The following is a 19,113-nucleotide window of genomic DNA, read 5'->3' as shown; positions in this document are numbered from 1 at the left end:
AGGGGAGGGGGGAATGGGGAGTGAGGGGGGGAGGAATGGGGAGTGAGGGGGGAGGAATGGGGAGTGAGGGGAGGGGGAATGGAGAGTGAGGGGAGGGGGAATGGGGAGTGAGGGGAGGGGGGAATGGGGAGTGAGGGGAGGGGGGAATGGGGAGTGATGGGGAGTGAGGTGAGGGGGGGGAAGGGGGGAGTATGAGGGGAGGGGGCAATGGGGAGTGTGAAGATGGGGGTTTAGTGATGGGGAGGAGGCAATGGGGAGTTATTGGATTTGAGGGGGGGATGGCGAACCCGCTGCCGTTGTACCCCAGCGACTCTACTCTGCCAATTTAAAGCCCTCTCCACAATTGTTGATGCGGGCTGTGTTCCTGTCATTGGTTTTCTAACTGATCTCTGGACGGGTGACTTTCTCTGTTTTAACAAATGTAATTTTTTAATATATGTTCTTGCCGTTCGCTCCTCCGACCGCTAGGAGGGGGGCGGATGGGGGGGCTGGCCGGAGTGCGCCTGCGCGGCGCGGGGTGTTGTGGTATTTTGTCCCTTTATTTTTGAATGGGCCGTTGGCGCTTGAAAGCAGCCAATGGGGTGCGGCGGCGCGGGGCGGGTGTCAGTTGGTGGGGGAGGGGGAGGGACTGTGTCTGCCCGCCAGTTTCCACAGGGCCAGTCTGGGGCTTAGACTGAAAGGTTCACCGCAATTACGCGGTTATTTCGGGAGAAAGTGTTGTTTCAGAGATGGGGCTGCTGCCCTTCACCTGATTTTTGACTGTGTTGGTTGACACAAGCTTTAGCTGTTAAAAATACATGTATAGTTTTAATGTTTATTCCAGGTTGAGTTTCTGTGCCAGCTGTCTTCTAACCCCTGGTATCAGCAGTGGCTCAGTTGGTGGCACAGTGGTTAGCACTGATGCTTCACAGCTCCAGGGTCCCAGGTTCGATTCCTGGCTGGGTCACTGTCTGTGCGGAGTCTGCATGTTCGCCCCGTGTCTGCGTGGGTTTCCTCCCACAAGTTTCCCGAAATACGTGCTTGTTAGGCGAATTGGATTCCAAAACCTAGGACTTGGCTCCCCACTCTGCAGCTGGATCCTCGATTTTCTGACCAACAGACCACAATCAGTAAGAATGAACGACAACACCTCCTCCACAATAGTTTTCAACACCGGCGCCCTGCAGGGCTGCGTACTTAGCCCCCACTCTACTCCCTGTACACATACGACTACGTGGCAAAATTTGGTTCCAACTCCATCTACATGTTTGCTGACGATATGACCATAGTGGGCCGGATCTCGAATAACGATGAGTCCGAATACAGGAGGGAGATAGAGAATCTAGTGGAGTGGTGTAGTGACTCGACTCAATGCCAGCAAAACTAAAGAGCTGGTCATTGACTTCAGGAAGCAAAGTACTGTACACACCCCTGCCAGCATCAACGGGGCTGAGGTGGAGATGGTTAGCAGTTTCAAATTCCTTGGGGTGCACATCTCCAAAAATCTGTCCTGGTCCACCCACGTCGACGCTACCACCAAGAAAGCACAACAGTGCCTATAAACTAAGGAAATTAGGCATGTCCACATTAACCCGTACCAACTTTTACAGATGCACCATAGAAAGCATCCTATCGGGCTGCATCACAGCCTGCTATGGCAACTGCTTGGCCCAGGACCGCAATAAACTTCAGAGAGTCGTGAACACCGCCCAGTCCATCACACAAACCTGCCTCCCATCCATTGACTCCATCTACACCTCCCACTGCCTGGGGAAAGCGGGCAGCATAATCAAAGATCCCTCCCACCCGGCTTACTCACTCTTCCAACTTCTTCCATCAGGCAGGAGATACAGAAGTCTGAGAACACGCACAAACAGACTCAAAAACAGCTTATTCCCCACTGTCACCAGACTCCTAAATGACCCTCTTATGGACTGACCTCATTAACACTACACCCTGTATGCTTCATCTGATGCCAGTGCTTATGTAGTTACATTGTATATGTTGTGTTGCCCTATTATGTATTTTGTTTTATTTCCTTTTCATGTATTTAATGATCTGTTGAGCTGCTCGCTGAAAAATACTTTTCACTGTACCTCGGTACACGTGACAATAAACAAATCCAATCCAATTCTGAATTCTCCTTCAGTGTACCTGAACAGGCGCCGGAGTGTGACGACTAAGGGATTTTCACAGTAACTTCATCACAGTGTTAATGTCCGTCTACTTGGGACACTAATAAGGATTATTATTCTTCCCTCAGTTGAATGGTCCGCTCTAGGAGTTGTGGATTGAGGTTGAGGCCACAGTTCATAAGTATGGGAGTGCCACACTGTCTGAGGTGCCCTCCTTTTGTTGGAGGTATTAAACAGCCTGTCTCGCTCAGCTGGGTGTGAAATATAGACCCCAGTGTTCACGAGCAGGGGAGCTATCTCCAGTGACCTGGCTAATATTCTGAAATCAGCTGGGAGACAGGTGATCTGATTATCATATTTGCTCAGCCATTAGAACAGTGACTACATTTCAAAAGGTCTTCCGATAAAGAACTTTGATATATATACTGTGGTTGTGAAAGACTCTATATTAATGCAACCATTTTCAGGTAGGGTGTTTATCAGCAGAACTACAACTGTTGCACGTTCTTTCTTTTAAAATCCCACCTCCTGTACCTCAATTTTTGATCTGCTTTTACTTTAGGGGGAATATGCCCCAATACAATATGCTCATTTACAGCTACAAAAACTCAAGCTGCCCTTAAAAGCAGGATGGTTTTTGTTATAGACTATTCCTTTCTTGTCATGATGAATATCTCCGCGCAAACCCGACTCCCTTCCCTGAAGGTACTGAATGTTTGTTGATGTACAAGTTCCTTGGTTACCAGGAAATTCCAGGTCGTGGCTGAAGTATCTACTTTTTCATATGTGAAGCTGTAGAGTGAGGGGTAGTGGGATATTCAATTGTTGGTTGTGCCACAGAGCCAACTGTGTTCCCTTTGCAGCAGCAATGGCAGTTGGGAGCAAAATACAACTGGGTCACTCTAATGAATACCCCAGCTTTCGGTGCTGTGTAATCAATAACCTCTGCCCAACAGGAATTGTTACTCCTTCTGTGATTCTGGGCACAGATACTCAAAATCTCCGAACTCCAATGGTTTATACTGATGCCTTCAATTCGGGCATGTTTTGACTAGGGCTAATTCATTGAGGCCTTTTAATCCCATGGGACATATTCGGAGAACATTTATTCTGTCTGGGCAGAGATTAGGAAATATTTACACTACTGAACGTGAGCTATTAGAGTATTTATTACTGGTTATACTGAGGCACTTAAAATAAACTAGTGAGGACAGAATATTTAAATGTAAACGCTCATTGGGGTAACTCTAGTTTCTAAGTTACTAAATCTTTTTCTTAACATGAGCAATTGTGACAAAGTGCAATTGGCTGTGTTCTCAGGTAAATTATGTAAAGACATTTCCCCAGGTAGATCTCACAGCCACTCCAGGGGGTTCATCTTAAACTATCTTCCACATTCAGCAGATAACATCCCAAACAAACAGCGTTGTTGGATTTCTGGGGGAGGAATCCTTGGTATTTCAACCAAAATATGAGAGTTAAAGTTCACCAAACATTTGTTTGTCCATTCCTGGAGTGTACAAGTTGTGTGTGGGATTCTTACGTGGCTTCAGAAATGCATAGGCTAGTGAGGTGAGAGCTGGCAAATGCAGTTGTGTGGAACATCATGAGGTGGTTTTTGGAAGGCAAAATGAGGAGTAAATACACACCCCGAATAGAGTATTGAAAGGTGTGGATGAAGAGAGAGGTCAAGGGAGTGTGGGGTGGCATTGTGGCACAGCGGTTAGCACTGCTGTATCGCAGCTCCAGGGACCCTCGTTCAATTCCGGCCTCAGATGACGAGTTTGCGCTTCCTCTCCGTGTGTGGTTTCCTCCCACAGTCCAATGATGTGCAGATGAGGTGGATTGGCCATGCTAAATTGCCCCTTCGTGTCCAAAATGTTTAGGTGGGGTGACTGGGTTACAGGGATAGGGTGGAGGTGTGGGCTTAAATAAGGTGCTCTTTTCAAGGGCCGGTGCAGACTCGATGGGCCAAATGGCCCCCACTGTAAATTTTATGAAACAGCAACTTGAATCTACAAGTGCAATTAAATAGTGATTTACTTGAAACAAAAGCTCCAAGAAATTTGACTTTTAGAAATGGAGGCTGTGGTGATCCAAATACCCAGTTGAGCTAGAAGTTAAAAGTTTAAGAATGATGTAGTGCCTCAAATAGGTCTGATTGTTAATGACTTGGATTGTCAGTAATACAGACTTCATTAATAAGAATGATTTGTCTTTGTACTGTGGCTTTCTACATTCTTAAATCTCGCTATTAAACGTAATGTTGCACAGTGACCTCATTAGTCCAGTGTCGCAGCAATTTAGCACATAGCAAGGTGCAGCAAATGGTAATGAGGTTGATGTCCGGTTGATCTGCCTTTGGTCCCTGGCCTGCACTGCCTGAGCGCGTGGTGGAGGCAGATTCAATTATGGCATTCAAAAGAGGATTAGGTCACTTGATTCAGAGGGGTCTTGACATGGAGAATGTTACCTCTTGTGGGAGAATAAAAAATAAGGAGTCGCCCATTTAAAATAGAGATGAGGCAAAAAAAAATTCACTCGGGGTGGCGAGTCTTTGGAACTCTTCCTGAGAAGGTTGCGGAAGCAGAGTCTTTGAATATTTCTTGACGCAGAGGTAGATAGGTTCACTGTTTGAATGGCCCCCTTCTGTGGTGCTGGTTGAGTGAAACATTACACAGGGTAGTTTGTCGACTTTCTCAAAAATATATTGAATCATATCAGAGAGGAATTGGTGACTTTGCCCATCTTGATATTTAGCTGGAAAGTAGTCAAATGGATAGAAAATAACTAGCTCCCTGTTTGAATATCTGGACTGTAGTTTAGTGCTCTCAATTCACATGGTGATCATAACACTATCTGAAGCTTTAATCTTCATAAAGATTAGATTTTATTGGATTTATAAAATGTTGTTATTTTCTATCATATAAATGGTATGTGTAACTCCATTAATGGAACAAAATAAAAGGGATGTGCTGCATTTCAAATTGCGTGGCTTAATGATGAGACTTGCTGTCTTTCATAACCTGTTATCACATAAATGGTTTGCATATATATTGGTTGCACGAGCCTTGTGAGCATTAAACTGAATAAAGCAGGATGGATGCCATTGTTAAGCATCAGCTGATAAATTAGTGGAGCAATTCTCTTGGAGCTTGTCCTCTGAATACTTGAAGGATGTTGCAAAGCAGTAGCACGTTGCTTAAGTTATCACACATAGTCTACTCTGAATTCAGGAATTTAATTAAAACAAGCCTATTCAGTTCCTTTCACAACTGTAGAACTTGCTAAAGCTCTTTATAGCCAATGAAGTACATTTTGAAATCGAGTCACTATTCTAGTGTCGGAAATGTGGCTGCCAATTTGAAAAGCAATGAAATAAACAAATAAATCATCTGTTTTAGTGATGTCGATTGAGGGATAAGTATTGGTCAAGATACTGGCGAGAATTTCTTTGCCTGGCCTTGACATGGTGCCTTCTGACCTTTTGCATCCACTCAAAAAAGCAAGTGGCAGAAACGGTGCATCTCTGATGTTGCAACACTTGCTCACCTGGAATGCTGCCCTTTCATTTTTTTAAATATTTGTACTTTGAGTCCATACCTGAAAATCTTGGAACCACAAATATCTAAATGTAAAATGACTTTCAGCAATCTTTTTTGAAGAGTTGCCCCATGTTCCTTATGCTGCACTAAATTGGTTGTTCTACTGTGGCACTACAAGCACTAGAAATAACAAACTGGAGAGGAAATGGTTGCATAGATATAGGAGGTGATGTTCTAAAATTGGATTAAATAATTTAGAATGTTTAGTTTGCAGCTGAATGCCAAAACCAAACTAGAACACTGCACCACATTATGGCCACTGTCTTTTTGAGTACACAATATATCGCATTCAAGAACCAATGGTGGATTGAGAAATTCAAGGAGATGCAACTCCTCGTCGACAAGCGTGATGCCCGAGGCTTCTTCAGTGCAGAGGCAATATACAAACCCAATATCCCAGGCCTCAAACTAGGGCGAAGAAGGGATGGAACCCCCTTGAGAGACCTGAGAAAACATTGTCCTTTGATGGAGAGAATATTTCAAAGAACTCCTAAACCGTGATACAACCATTGATGATGACTTGTTTGAGGAAATCCCCTAACTACCCATCAAAGATGATCTTGGACTCCCACCAAGTTTAGACGAAAACGAAGCATCGATGAAAGGATGGAGTGGATGGGATTCCAGCGGAGATGTTCAAACTTGAGAAGAGATCGCAGTCATCTCCATCAGCTGCTGCTGAAAATCTGGGACAAGAAGAAATTCCTGCCAAGCTCAGGGATGCCGTCATCACCACCACCATCTTCAGTAAAAGAGTCAAAGCGGATTGTGGGAACTACCGAGGAATCTCCCTACTCTCTCATCGCCGAGACAACCATTACCCAAATCCTCACTAGCCTCTTCTCTCAGTCGCTAAAGGAATTCTTCCAGAAAGCCAGTGTGGCTTCCGACCAAATCCCAGAACAGTGGACTGATTTTCACTGCTCGGCAATTTGCCAAGAGCAACATCAACCACTCTGCATGGCCTCCATTAATCTGACTAAGGCTTTTAACTAGGTCAATTGGGAAGTCTGTGGAAGACCCTATCAAAGGCCAACTGTCGAGAAATTCTCAACATTCTCCGACTCCTCCATGACGAGATGTTGATGACAGTCCTCACTGACAGAAATAAGACAGAAACCTTTGTGGTCAAGACTGGAGTCGAGCAAATATGTAATCGGCCCCACCCTTTTTTCCATCTTCATCGCCACCATCCTTCAGTTTGTCAAGAGCAAGCTTCCCAGTGGATTGGACATCATCTACAGGAGGGCAGAAAACTTTTCAACCTCAACCGGTTGAAATCCAAGACGAGACTGACATCACCCGTGGACCTTTCGTGGATCGTGTGACGAAATCGCAATCTCCACTCAGAAGGGAATATCCAGGCCACACCTGACACTTTGCAGAAGCATACCAAATAATTGGTCTCCACTTCAGAGTTGGTCCTTTACCAACCCACCCCAGTGCAAGATCTGGTGTCCACCCCATCACGATCAACAGAGAAATTCTACCAAACGTGGAACGTTTTCCATACCTGAGGAGTCACCTCTGTAAGGTTGACATGCGGAGATCCAACATTGTATCCTATCTGCGAGTGCCTACTTCGGATGTCTAAGGATAAGAGTCTTTGACTACTGAGCTGACACCAAGATCCTCATGTACAAGGTGGTCACCCTCCCAACTCTTCTATACGGTTCAGAAACTTGGATTACGTACAGATGCCACCAAGGCCTGAGATGGATTCTCCACATCAGCTGGGGGGACAGGTGTACTAACATCAGTGTCCTTGAAGAAGCCAAGAGCACCAGAGCAGAGGCCATGATCATCTAACACCAAGTCTGCTGGGCCAGCCATGTGGTTAGGGTATCTGTTCCTGATTGCCAAAGCAAATCTTCTTGCCTAGCTCAAGGAATGCTTCTGAACAAGAGGAGGATATAGAAAGTGCTTCAAAGACACCCTTGAAGGCTTGCCTCAAGAAATGCAACATCAATGTCAACGCCTGGGAGACCCTTGCTCAGAAAAGACCTACTTGGAGGAACTTCCTGATTGAAGGGACACAATTTTGTCACGGACACAATGGTGAGAGGAGACCTGGAAAAGGGATACCATCGATCTAGAGTGCAAGGACAGAACCCACCTCCCAAAAACACTTGCCAAGTGTGCTGTCGAAGGATCGGGCTCATCAGCCACGCAAGAACCCACCGAACACATGATCAGCAACATGGAGTTTCTTAGGTGGGCAATCATACTTGTTAGCAAGTGATCGTTGAAGAAGATTTCACATTGAGAAGAAATTTAAAGCTTTGATAAGAGATGTGAATGGGATTGCAGGGCTCATTTCTTTGGGGGGGAGGGGGGGGAATGTGATAATTTGGAGGTTCTGTGCTACCTGTTGTCTTCGTCCTAACTGTCTCATTTATGTTGTTGGACAAAATGTCAAGCATAGCTGGCCGTTCCGGTAAAAATGGTATTTGTACAGTTGATTCAAAACCTTAATGCCACAGCGGCAGTCTCACTTTCTGGCAGTTTGGTGGCCTGCAACAACCAACACTGCTGGCCAGTTCCATTCACTCGACAGGCCGCCTACTTCTGCAGGAGTTTCAAAACTATATCTCCTGAGGTGGTTCTTGGCATCTCTTGCACATGCCACCTCATTTATGTTGTGTTGCCAATTCACAATGATTGAATGACTATGTATATGTTCAGAACTGGGTGGATACAGTGAAGCAAAGGTGATAGTGAAGGATTTTTATAAGCAACATTTTGACTAGCATGGTCAATCCTTATTAATAATAATAATAATAATAATACGAACAAAGCATTTGGATTGGGGAGCCCCAGATTTAATGTCTGGTGAGTACTGAGCTAATTTAGTTTGGCGGTGCTGTCTGGGTATGGAGGCAAGATTCTGCTTTGGGTATGAAGCTGTTTCTTCTTAATTAGTCTATTGACTCTCTCTGTTCAGCTAACGCATGGAGATTGGCCACTTAGACACAGTGCTGGAAAATGGTCACGGGTGATGTGGAAAAATTGCCCCAGCATTGGTGGGGAAGGAGCAAGGTGAAGAGTATAAACATTTTTTTAAGCGATCATTCAGATTAGGGGTGTTGGGACCGAGAGGCTCCAGCCTTCATTGTAGCATGAACATTTAGTACCAGACTGGAAATCGGAATAGACATTTGGAGAGGCAAATGTGAAACTCAGTCGCAATGATGCATTCCAAGAATTTCGTGAGAAACTGGAGGGAAAGTGGAGTTGTTACAGTGGCGAGGTGGTGACAGCTCAGGAGGTGGGGAATGAGTGACAATGTCAACAGCAAAATATAGTTGCATGGAGAGAGTTTGGGAGGCCAGTAGAGTACAAAAAGTGATATGGAGTGTCTAATAAAATGGAATGTTTTATTTGCAGGAAAATCTGTCCACTGTCATCTCCTGCCTGAATGATAGCAAAAATAGCTTGCCATCATTTAATATTCAATAAATCCCCCATTGAATAGTCCAGTGGGAATTGTTGCCTTCATAAAATTATTTTTTTTTAAATATCTTGTGTTGAGATCAATATTTGGGGAAACAGCTATATCCATAAAGTATGGGAAGTTCTTAAAATAAGCCCCTTGAAGAAGTGTTCAATAAGCTGGTTAATAAATGTCTCTCCTGGAAGTTATTTTTTCATACAGCTTTCAAATTTGGCTTGCATTATTTGGCAATAGACAGCTAATCCCATATTTGGAAGGGATATTTCATCGTTTGGGGAAGGAAGTTGTGAAAATTGGTTTGGTTCTATAAAAGAGCCTTTTGTGATGTGTATTTCCTCTTTGCATTTTTTTTCCTAAAGGACCGTCTTTCCAGGAAAAACTATTCTTTGGGTACTGAGAGTAACTACTACGAAAGAACTCCCCCATCATCTTGTGAAGGGGCTGAAGCAATTGCTCAGCGACCAGGTAAACTTTGATCTATTTTAAATTACTGCATCATTTTTCTTGCCAATCCATTCCTTGCACTCAGCTGCTCAATATTTTCATTAACCACCTTCCAAAGGATAGAGATATTTTTGCAGGGTCTGATTTATGCAGCTAAACAGGAGGATATGGTACTAATAATCCACATTTTTGTCAACCCTTAAACACTGCCTGATGAACCCAGAATGGGGAAATATTTTTGGAGATCCAGATGTTCAACTTCAAAAAGTTGTCATGGACAGATTAAATGTAACATCCTCCAACAGGGAAATAATTAAAAGTAGTGATGAAGCAGAGAGATTTGCGTGTTTTATCTATCCCGAAAGGTCCATAACCACCGCTGTGCACCGATGACCAAGGCAGAGAGGGCCGTAGAGTATAGTCACAAGACAATTTATTCCTTTTTAAAAATATAAGCATTTTGACCTTAATTAGGCCGCAGTCAGAATACTGTATACCATTTTAGTCACCTCATGTTGATATTTTGAAAAGGGTTCAGAAGATGACCACAAGATTAATTCCCTGTTTAAAATACCTTACTTATACAATTAAGCCCAAGAAACTGGATCTCTGCATTTGATAAGGTGCCGCACAAAAGGTTAATACACAAGGTAAGATCATGTGAGATATGGGGTAATTTATTAGCTTGACAGGCTGACAGACACAAGACAGAGTTGGGATAAATGGATCTTTTTCTGGTTGGCAAGATGTAACGAGTGGGGTGCCACTGGGTCCTGTCCTCGGGGACCCAACTGTTTACAGTATAAATTACTTGAATGTAGGGATAGAAGATACTATAACCAAATTTGCAGATGACACGAAACTATGAGATAATAAGTTGTAATGAGGAAATAAGAAATTTACAAATGGATGTAGATAGGTTAGGTGAGTGGGCCAAAATTTGGCAAATGGTGTTTAATGTGGATAAATGTACGGTTATCCGTTTTGGTCATAAAAATGGAAAGGTAACTTATTATTTAAATGGAAAGAAACTTCGGTGCAGAGGGATCTGCTGCCCTCATGCAGAAAACTAGTATGCAGGTGCAGCAGGTCATAAGGAAGACAAATGGAAATTGGGCCCTTATAGCTAAAGGAATAGAGTATAGAAACAGGGAAGTCTTGCTGCAACTCTACACGGACGACATTGGTGAGACTGCACCTGAAGTACAGTTTTGGTCCCCTTATTTGAGGAGGGATGTAGTTGCATTAAAGGCAAGAGGAGGTTCACTGGATGTAGATTCCAGAAGAGAGATTGAACAATTTGGGTCTATACTTTCTAAACTTTAGAAGAATGAGAGGACATCTAATTGAGGTATATAAGATGATAAAAGGTATTGACAAAGTAAATGTCGAGCAGGTGCCGCCTCTTGTGGGGCAATCTAGAATGAGAGGCCATAGTTTTAGGATAAGGGGTAGCAGTTTTAATGGATTAGAAGAAATTACTTCTCAAAGGGTTGTGAATGGGAATTCACTATTCCAGAGTGCGCTGGATGCCGGGATTTTGAGTAAATGCACAGAGGAGATCGACATATTTTTAAATAATGGGTTGAAGGGTTATGGAGACAGAGCAGGAAATTGGAGTTAAGGCTGAGAGGTGAGGTGCCATGTTTGTATGGAATTGCAGAGCGGGCTTGAGGGGTGAATTTGTTTCTACTCTTGCTCCTAGTTCATGTTCTTAAAACCTCAGGAGCAGATTGAAGCCCAAAATATTGTTTGGGTCCATGATAAATTGTGTAAATGATGAGCTCTTGGCCAGCAGACGACAATGTATTGATAATGTTGTAAGATATTTTTCACAGAAAGTACTTGCATTAGTTTTTCCTTTTCACTTCTGCCAGAATTGAAGTTCAAATTCTAAATTGAGTTCTGCGTTTCTGATTGACCATGTACACGACTATAAATAAATAAGGAACAATGGTGCTTGGCCTCTTCCTGCTTCATTACATGATCATCTACGATGTGAGAAGCAGTGTCAACAGGCGAGAACTACTGACACCATGGCTCTTAACAATGTAATAACTGCAGATCATGTGATGCTGTAGTGAGCAAAACAGTCCATAAAGCACAAATCTTTAAGGCTAATTGAAGAAAACACTAGTTACATTAAGTATCAGTGTTGACTGATGTATACACCCAAGGAACCACATTGTTCTGCTTTAATAAAAATATTTTGTAATGCAGTCAAAAGATTGAACTGAAGGATTATGTGAATAAAATTGAAAGAATCGCCAATGTAATTGCTGAAGTGTTCACGTTTCCTATTTCACATTTAACACCTTGTAACAAATTCCCTCTTATTTAAATGTGCTAGTGATTGCATACATGATTGAACCATCATCATTTTGGGGGATAGTGAGTGCCTTTCAGGTGCGAATAGGTTTTAGATTAAACATTCCTCAACAGAATTTTCGAAATATCATTGCAGTGATGTGATTACTCTCCGACAGATGTAATGCAGAGCCCAGGAATAAACGGTAGAGCTTTTCTTTTTAAGGTTGTGGTCCAATTTGGTGGTTTCCTCTTTGGTCTAGTCTAGAGTACCAACTTAACTTCAGTTTGTACTTTGGAGCTCTGGCACAGTCTAGTTGTCCTCTGATGTTGTAGAGAACGGAGACTAAAACTGTTTTCAGTTGGAGACCAAATTCTCCAATGCTCAGAGGCACCCGTTTCCTTTTTATTATTCAATTCACGCTTCCAAGTTCAATATTGGTGCAAGCTAACTTTCATTTTAGACGTGTGCTGAACTCCAATTTAGACATGTGCAGTTGGGGGCCCAGCCCAGTGGTGTGAGACTTTTTATGGCAGGAGGTGGTGGCGGCGATACTGTCACGCCGCTTCAGTTTGGAGCTGCTCAAGAGTGTAAATCCAGAGTGGGGTCTTACATGGTTTATAAACCATTTGGTAGGCCTGTTGATTTGCAGCCCATAACTGAAATGTAAATGTCCCACATAAAGCTTTCTACAAGCTGACTGCACATCGGTTTCATTGTGTCCTAGTGGACAAAAGTTATTTCCAACTGATCATTGACTCTTTATTTTGCAACTTTGGATTTCTTTATTTTTTTCTTTTCAGGTGTGCAGATTGAAAACATTAGCTTCAAAACTCTGTCAAAAAAGAGAACTGACAATTACTGGGAGTACACGTTTGATGTAAGTCATAGGTGATCTTTGATTTACTCTCCATTAGCTAAAAGAACAAGAAGATGCTAGAAACCTGAAGTGAAGGCCAAAAGATGTTGGTAAGACTCAGATTAATCAGGGTGGCAGTGATTAGCAGCTGAGGACCCGGGTTCGACCTCAGCCCTGGGTCACTGTCCATGTGGAGTTTGCATATTCTCCCCGCGTCTGCGTGGGCCTCACCCCCCCCCCCAAAAGAAATGTGGAGGGTAGGTCAATTGGCCATGCTAAATTGTCCCTAAATTGGAAAAGAGAATTGGGTACTGTAAATTTATTTAAAAAAAGACTCCAATTAGTCATGATAGTTGTTGACAGTAGTGGAGTTCATGTGTGGAGCCTTCACTTTCCATCTGACATCGGATTTTGCTTTAGTTGAATGAAAATGGCCACCTTGTTCAGGAGTTGTTGCTTTTCCAGATGGATAAAGATTTATATTTGACATCTAGTCATAGCTGCATTGAATAATGGCTTATTGATATCACCTTTCATGTGATATTATTAGGCTTGATAAGATTGTAGGTATCAAGCATTGCTTTTTGCTGTAGTACAGAGAAACCCTTCTCATTCATATCAGGGAAATATCCAATAATCACTACTTTCAAAAAATTATATTGGTGGTTCTAGTATTTGTTTTGTATACTCTTGCATCACTCCCTGCAAAGGAGGAAGAAATCAAACATAAAATGTGATCAAAGAATCTGTCATTTCTGACCTTTTTAAGTGCACAGTCCTGGATTAAGTGGAAGAAGGTGGTTACAGTATTTGAAATTGACAAGAACCAGCACATATGTTATAATCTGCATGTGATAGAATTAAATCAAGTGATAGGTATGGATAAAGAGGACACTGAGTTTATTCACCCAAAAATAGTCAACCTTGCTCAGGGTTACCATTCTCGTTTCTGTATCAGAACGTTGTAGATTCAAGCCCCAGAAATTTGAGTGTATAATCTAGGCTGACACTTCAAAGTTGTATTGAGAGAATGTTGACACTTTCAGAGGTGCTGTTGTTGGAAGAGATGTCAAAGATCCCATGGCATTTTTTAAAAAATAGGGAGGTACCCTCATGCTCTGGCCAATCTGGATCCCTCGACCAGTATCATTCATATAGAATATATAATCATTTTATATCAAAGCTGTTTGTGTAATATTGTGTTTAAATATATACCTATTTATCACTTCTATGTCTTGTTCACTCTCAATATAAACAATAATCTCCTAGTTTCAATCCTACACTTGCTGTTTGCTGGCCTGAATCTGTTTCCTTATCCTATGGTGCTGCTTAACTCCGAATAATAGCCTGGATTTACATTTTTGTATTCCCTCTCCTCTCAACTCAGACACTAAGGATTGGACCTGTCGCTTTTCTTAGCACTGTGGGGAGCACTTGGATGTTCCCCTTGTGTTTCAGCATCCAAAACTGGCCATGATCCTGGAGGTGAAATCTGCCCAGAGTTTTATATGGTTTAGTCACCATTTCTGACCGGTGTACTACTGTTTTGATCATGTTGTTCAATATTCTATTGGATTTGTTGTTGCAGCACTGCATTAGTTGGATGTGTTGTGTCAAGTCCATTATAACTAATTAACTTAGTCCGTGGCTATTTCAACACTTTTGTGGGATACATGTTGCATATTTTCCCTTCCAATGTGCAGCACTTTGCATCCATCTGCCATTTTTCTGCCCACTTAAATATTTTATCCAAATCATTGTGATTTCAGAGATGCCTTCTTCAGTTTCCACTGCCTCTTCCAGTTTGGTATTGTTAACAAATTTGACCACTTAGCATTTGAGTTTCTGAACCCAGATAATTTATGCAATTTAGAAATGATAGCCTCAACACTGAGCTCTGGGACACCCTGTTCAAAGCTCCTCTTCTGACACTGACGACCCTTATGATGGGTAGTTTTGTAACCAGAGTTGATGCCTGCTGCAGGAGCCCAAAAGACAGGCTTGCTTTGTAAAAAGGTAAACGTGTGGGGAAAATGGATACAAAAGGGGGGGGGGGGGGGTAAATGTTGAATTTAGAAAAAAGTGCTGTTTCCTGAATTGATAGTTATCATTAGAGCCTTGAGACTTTTCCCTGTGTAGCTGTAAAGGTTTAATGATCAACCTGGTGGATGTCTTTGAGATAATTAATTATATTCAGTTGAATAGTGATAAGTTGTCAGCAACAAGTCTAAGACATTCACAAAATAAATAAGTGGGCTGTTGGAGAGAAAATATCTTTACCCAATGATTAGTTGAATGTGGGGTCTTTCTCAAAATCTGCTCTTGAAGTTGAGTAATAAATATTTTGAGAAAATTATTTATCTGCTTCAAGAGGAATATTTAAGGGTGTGAGGAGTAAGAGAATGAGAGGTTAGACTTTGGGGAGAAAGCTTTTGATGGAGACTTATTGGGCCGATGACTTGTTTCCCTGCTGTTAACATTGATTTGTTTATATTGCATTTGTACCATCATTCACAACACTTGTAAAATTGTGTTTGAAGGTCTTACGGACTGATCTCTCGCGATCTATTGTGAGGAAAACTCACCAGGAGCTGCAGGAGTTCTTATCCAAAGTAAGTTTTAACTTGCTAAATATCAAATTTGCAGGAAAGGGGGGGGGGGGGGGAAGAAATAAAATGCATAGATGGCTGCCCATTGTTCATATGGTCTTAGTGTTCCAAATCAGTCTGGAAGAGAAACATTCTTAATTAACATTGTTTACAAAGGCGTCTTTATTCTTGTAGTTAAAGTAGAAGCATAACCTAATAGTCATTGACAAGTGGAAGAGGCTTATGCCATACGGCGGTTTGCCATGTTTAAGTGTATTGTGTCCTTTTTTGGGAACAGAAGAAATGGGATTATGGCCAGATCTTTACTCTAATGGCAGGTGAGATGCAACAGCTCAAATAAATTGCAGGAATTAACTTCCTGAACAACCCAGTGTAATTGATGTTTGTTGCATGCCATCCTGAATTCCTATTTAAAGTAGGTTTTGTTGTATACCAATCGGAACTTTGCTTTTTATCCTCCCGAAACTGGACAGGTTTCAGTCCCATTGCTGCTTGTAGTGCAGTTTTCAAAAGATCGCTTGCATTGTGCAAAGTATTTGCAAGAACCATTTAGAATGCAGTCCTTGCTGTTTTGATTTAGGACCATAATTATTTAAAGGACACTCTGCTGGTTGTCTTTGTCCTGAGCAAAGATCAAAAAAATATTTATTAGCTGATGGCTTGGTACAATAACCGTACCTGATTGGGTTGGCTTGGATGCTGGCTATTTTTTATCATACATGTCCATCCTCCACTTCTTTTGCCTTAGTGGAGGAAAATATTCAGAGTATCCTTAGTTTTTAATGAGACAAGTGAGGCCCTTTTTGTTAACCGAGATGCTTCAGATAGAGTCTGAGAAGGGATTCTGAGATCCCGCTGTGGCAATTAGTGTTTTAAAATTTGTCCAAAGGAACATCACTGGTAAGGCCAGCATTTATTGTCAATCTCTCAGTTGCTCTTGTGAAGATGGATACTGTGCATGAGTACATGTGAGGATTGCAAGGCCATAAAGCCCTACATAGTTGATGGTCACCAGTTATCACCGAAATTGACAGATTGCTACAAGGATGATTTATATGAAAAGTACAAGTGTTAGGCTGGTATTGCAGGCATATTTTCTGAAATTGGCAGATTGCTTCCCAGGGGTTGAGAACTATTTTCTTTCTTTTGTGGCTCATAGCACAAACTTGCTGGCTATTTGTTGCAGGAGTCACCTTCCATGGTGACTTTCTTTCTACTGTTTGAAGAGAATAATTAATTGCCAAAGAACAATGTGAAGGCAGCAATATGTCTACAGGTATACGACCTTTAGATTCCAGGATTCTTTGGCATTCACAGCCCTGCCAAGATGAAGCTCTTTGTTTAGGAGTCTAGGTCTGATGAGGTTTCGTGTTGAGCTGGTTTGATTCTTTCTCGACTTGTTTCCTGAAGGAAATTATTTTGCTGATCAAATATTGGGGAATTAGAATAGGTACTGAATGCTTACAAACGCAAGCAGCTCTTAACTGGTAAATCTGTGCATATTAACCAGCACACATACTTTGGGCTGGTAATGAAAATTGCTAGTTTGCATTCTTTTATTTATTCATGGCAAGTAGGCGTCATTGGCAAGCTGAGCAATTATTAATCAACCCTAATTGTCCTCAAGATGGTGGTGATGAGCCACTTTGTTGCATGCTATCATCTCTAATTAGGACGTAGTTGTGTTTCGAGTGGGGTGGGTTGAATTAATTGTGCATGACCCAAGTGCCCGCCCTTGGTATTCTGCGATACTAAAACAGTACTCTGTGTTTTCTCGGACAGCTTCCTAAGGACCTTTGTATTGATGCTTCTGGCAAGACTGCATTGCGGGCATTAAGTCACAGTTCACAGATGAGGGAAGACAGGCGACACTCTGATTTGGAGTTAATCATGAGGTAACCACTGGGCACTGGTATTAAAGCAATACTGGCACATGTCTCTCTAGTACTCTACTTTCAGCAATAATACTTTCCATGATTTTATCATTTTAACTTGTTGCTACTTTTCAACAGCATGGCTTAAAATTAATAATAGCCATTTCCCCTGTTTTTTTGCTCCCCCTCCCCATCAGCTGCCCCGTGTTTCATTGTTCCCACAGTGGTTTTTAAGCTTTTTGGGGGGGCTGGTTGACTTGCAGTGTTTTCTGTCCAAGAGACTATTTTCTCTGGGCCTACTTTCTTGGATACAAGGAGCATTCCTGCCTCGACAAAGGCCTTTTCAAGCCATGTACATTTCCTTAGAGACTAAATAAGTATTTCCATTAATTATCCAGTTGAGCGCTGTGCTTAAATTTGTCAGCCCAATAGGAACTCTGATCAACTTGCACTATCCTTGCACAGAGCTGCTGCCAGGATATTAGTAAGGAATCTTTGACATCTTGCATGCAGCCAAAATAACATTGAGCAAACCAATAAAAAAAAACTAACTACAGATGGATGACTGTGCTTTCACAAATGGAAAATGTGATGTGCTATAGGGCATTTGCAAGCTACTTCATGCTAAGCTGTCTGACAGCCTTCCCTAATTTAGCAAGAACTGTTGCCCTTTTCCATGTAACCATAGGAGAGAAGATAAGCTCCTTTTTAGGAAGGAAAGGATTAAACTGTTTTCACTATTTATATTTCAGAACCAAATAGTTTCTCCATTTTATTAACTATTGTTTGTCTAAAAGCATCTAAAGACACACAAGCTAAAGGGTAAACATTAGATATTTAAGCACTATACACAGTGGGGGGGGGGGCAGACAGCTAATGTGTGGTGAGATTTCATTCTGCAGAATGAACCCCCATCTTTGCTTATTGGTTATCCCTATTGTAATGATCATCAATTAATGTTCGGTCTTTTGTTATAAGACCTAATCTTTAAATGCTACTCTGTAAACTTGCTGGATAAAAGTTGGCCATAGCAACACTCCTAATACCTGGGATGAATTGAAAATGGGTCAAATGTAACAATGTTGGATTTACAGTAATATGGGTTGCCATTGAAATATCTCAAAATATGACACTAGAAATATTCAGGACTGCTGGAGACGAGCTCAGCGGAACTAGCTGGCCTCAAAATTCAAATGCTCCTCAGAATCTAGTTATGTGTATGTTTCAATTGATTTTCTTGCCAATTGCCCGTCTTAATGGTCACTTAATTCCTGATGTTTCTGACCTTGATCGCTGTCCTGGAACATCCTTCGCAAATATAAATTGCTGACTTGTGTGAAGCAGATGTATCTGATCTTAAGCTTCATCTCGAAACATTTTAGATTTATTTTAGCAAGTCTTAGCCTAGTTGTTTAACCTATCTAAGCCTGCTCTTGTTTTTAACCCTTATACCCATCACCACCCCCTTGTGCCATGATCAAATTTCAACAGTTTTCCTTCCTCTTCCTGCTTCCAAATCATAGATGTGTGATGTGAGTAGCAATAGTTCTTGGGAACCCAGCTGTCACTTTCTCTGTTGTACAGCTTGTGACAGTACATTTGAAAAACTGCCATCCTATTTCATAATCGTTTACCTTGTATTTCAACCTCTTGGCATTGTAACAAATGCTTTATTGAATTTACAATAAGCAGTGCTCGTTAAGTTTCTTTTATCTTGAATAATTCTTAATAAACCTGTTCACATTTTTTAATGACTTGCCCCACTCAGAAAGCCTTGCTGATGTGCATTGATATCTTAGTGCTTCTTCAGATATTTTGGGATTTCCTATTTCAGGGTGGTTCCAAA

The 19,113-nt window shown here is 41.8% G+C and overlaps 1 protein-coding gene across 4 annotated transcripts in view; it reads left to right on the top strand.

The window, feature by feature from the left end:
- zcchc2 (zinc finger, CCHC domain containing 2) overlaps positions 1-19,113 on the top strand; it is a 96,135-nt gene that overhangs the window by 1,742 nt on the left and 75,280 nt on the right. For all 4 annotated transcript variants that reach the window (XR_011947906.1, XM_072510110.1, XM_072510111.1 and 1 more), the window contains exons 2-5: positions 9,533-9,638; positions 12,729-12,805; positions 15,325-15,396; positions 17,176-17,288. Coding sequence is in view for 3 of the 4 variants with exons in the window: in XM_072510110.1 (XP_072366211.1) it covers positions 9,533-9,638; positions 12,729-12,805; positions 15,325-15,396; positions 17,176-17,288 (368 nt within the window). In the remaining variant the exon portion in view is untranslated. The remainder of the gene's footprint in view (positions 1-9,532; positions 9,639-12,728; positions 12,806-15,324; positions 15,397-17,175; positions 17,289-19,113) is intronic.

The sequence above is a fragment of the Scyliorhinus torazame genome, chromosome 6 (genome assembly GCF_047496885.1).
Source record: "Scyliorhinus torazame isolate Kashiwa2021f chromosome 6, sScyTor2.1, whole genome shotgun sequence".
Taxonomy (NCBI): Eukaryota; Metazoa; Chordata; class Chondrichthyes; order Carcharhiniformes; family Scyliorhinidae; genus Scyliorhinus; species Scyliorhinus torazame.
The sequence above is the reverse complement of the archived record's forward strand: the minus strand, read 5'-3'. Positions and strand labels throughout refer to the sequence as shown.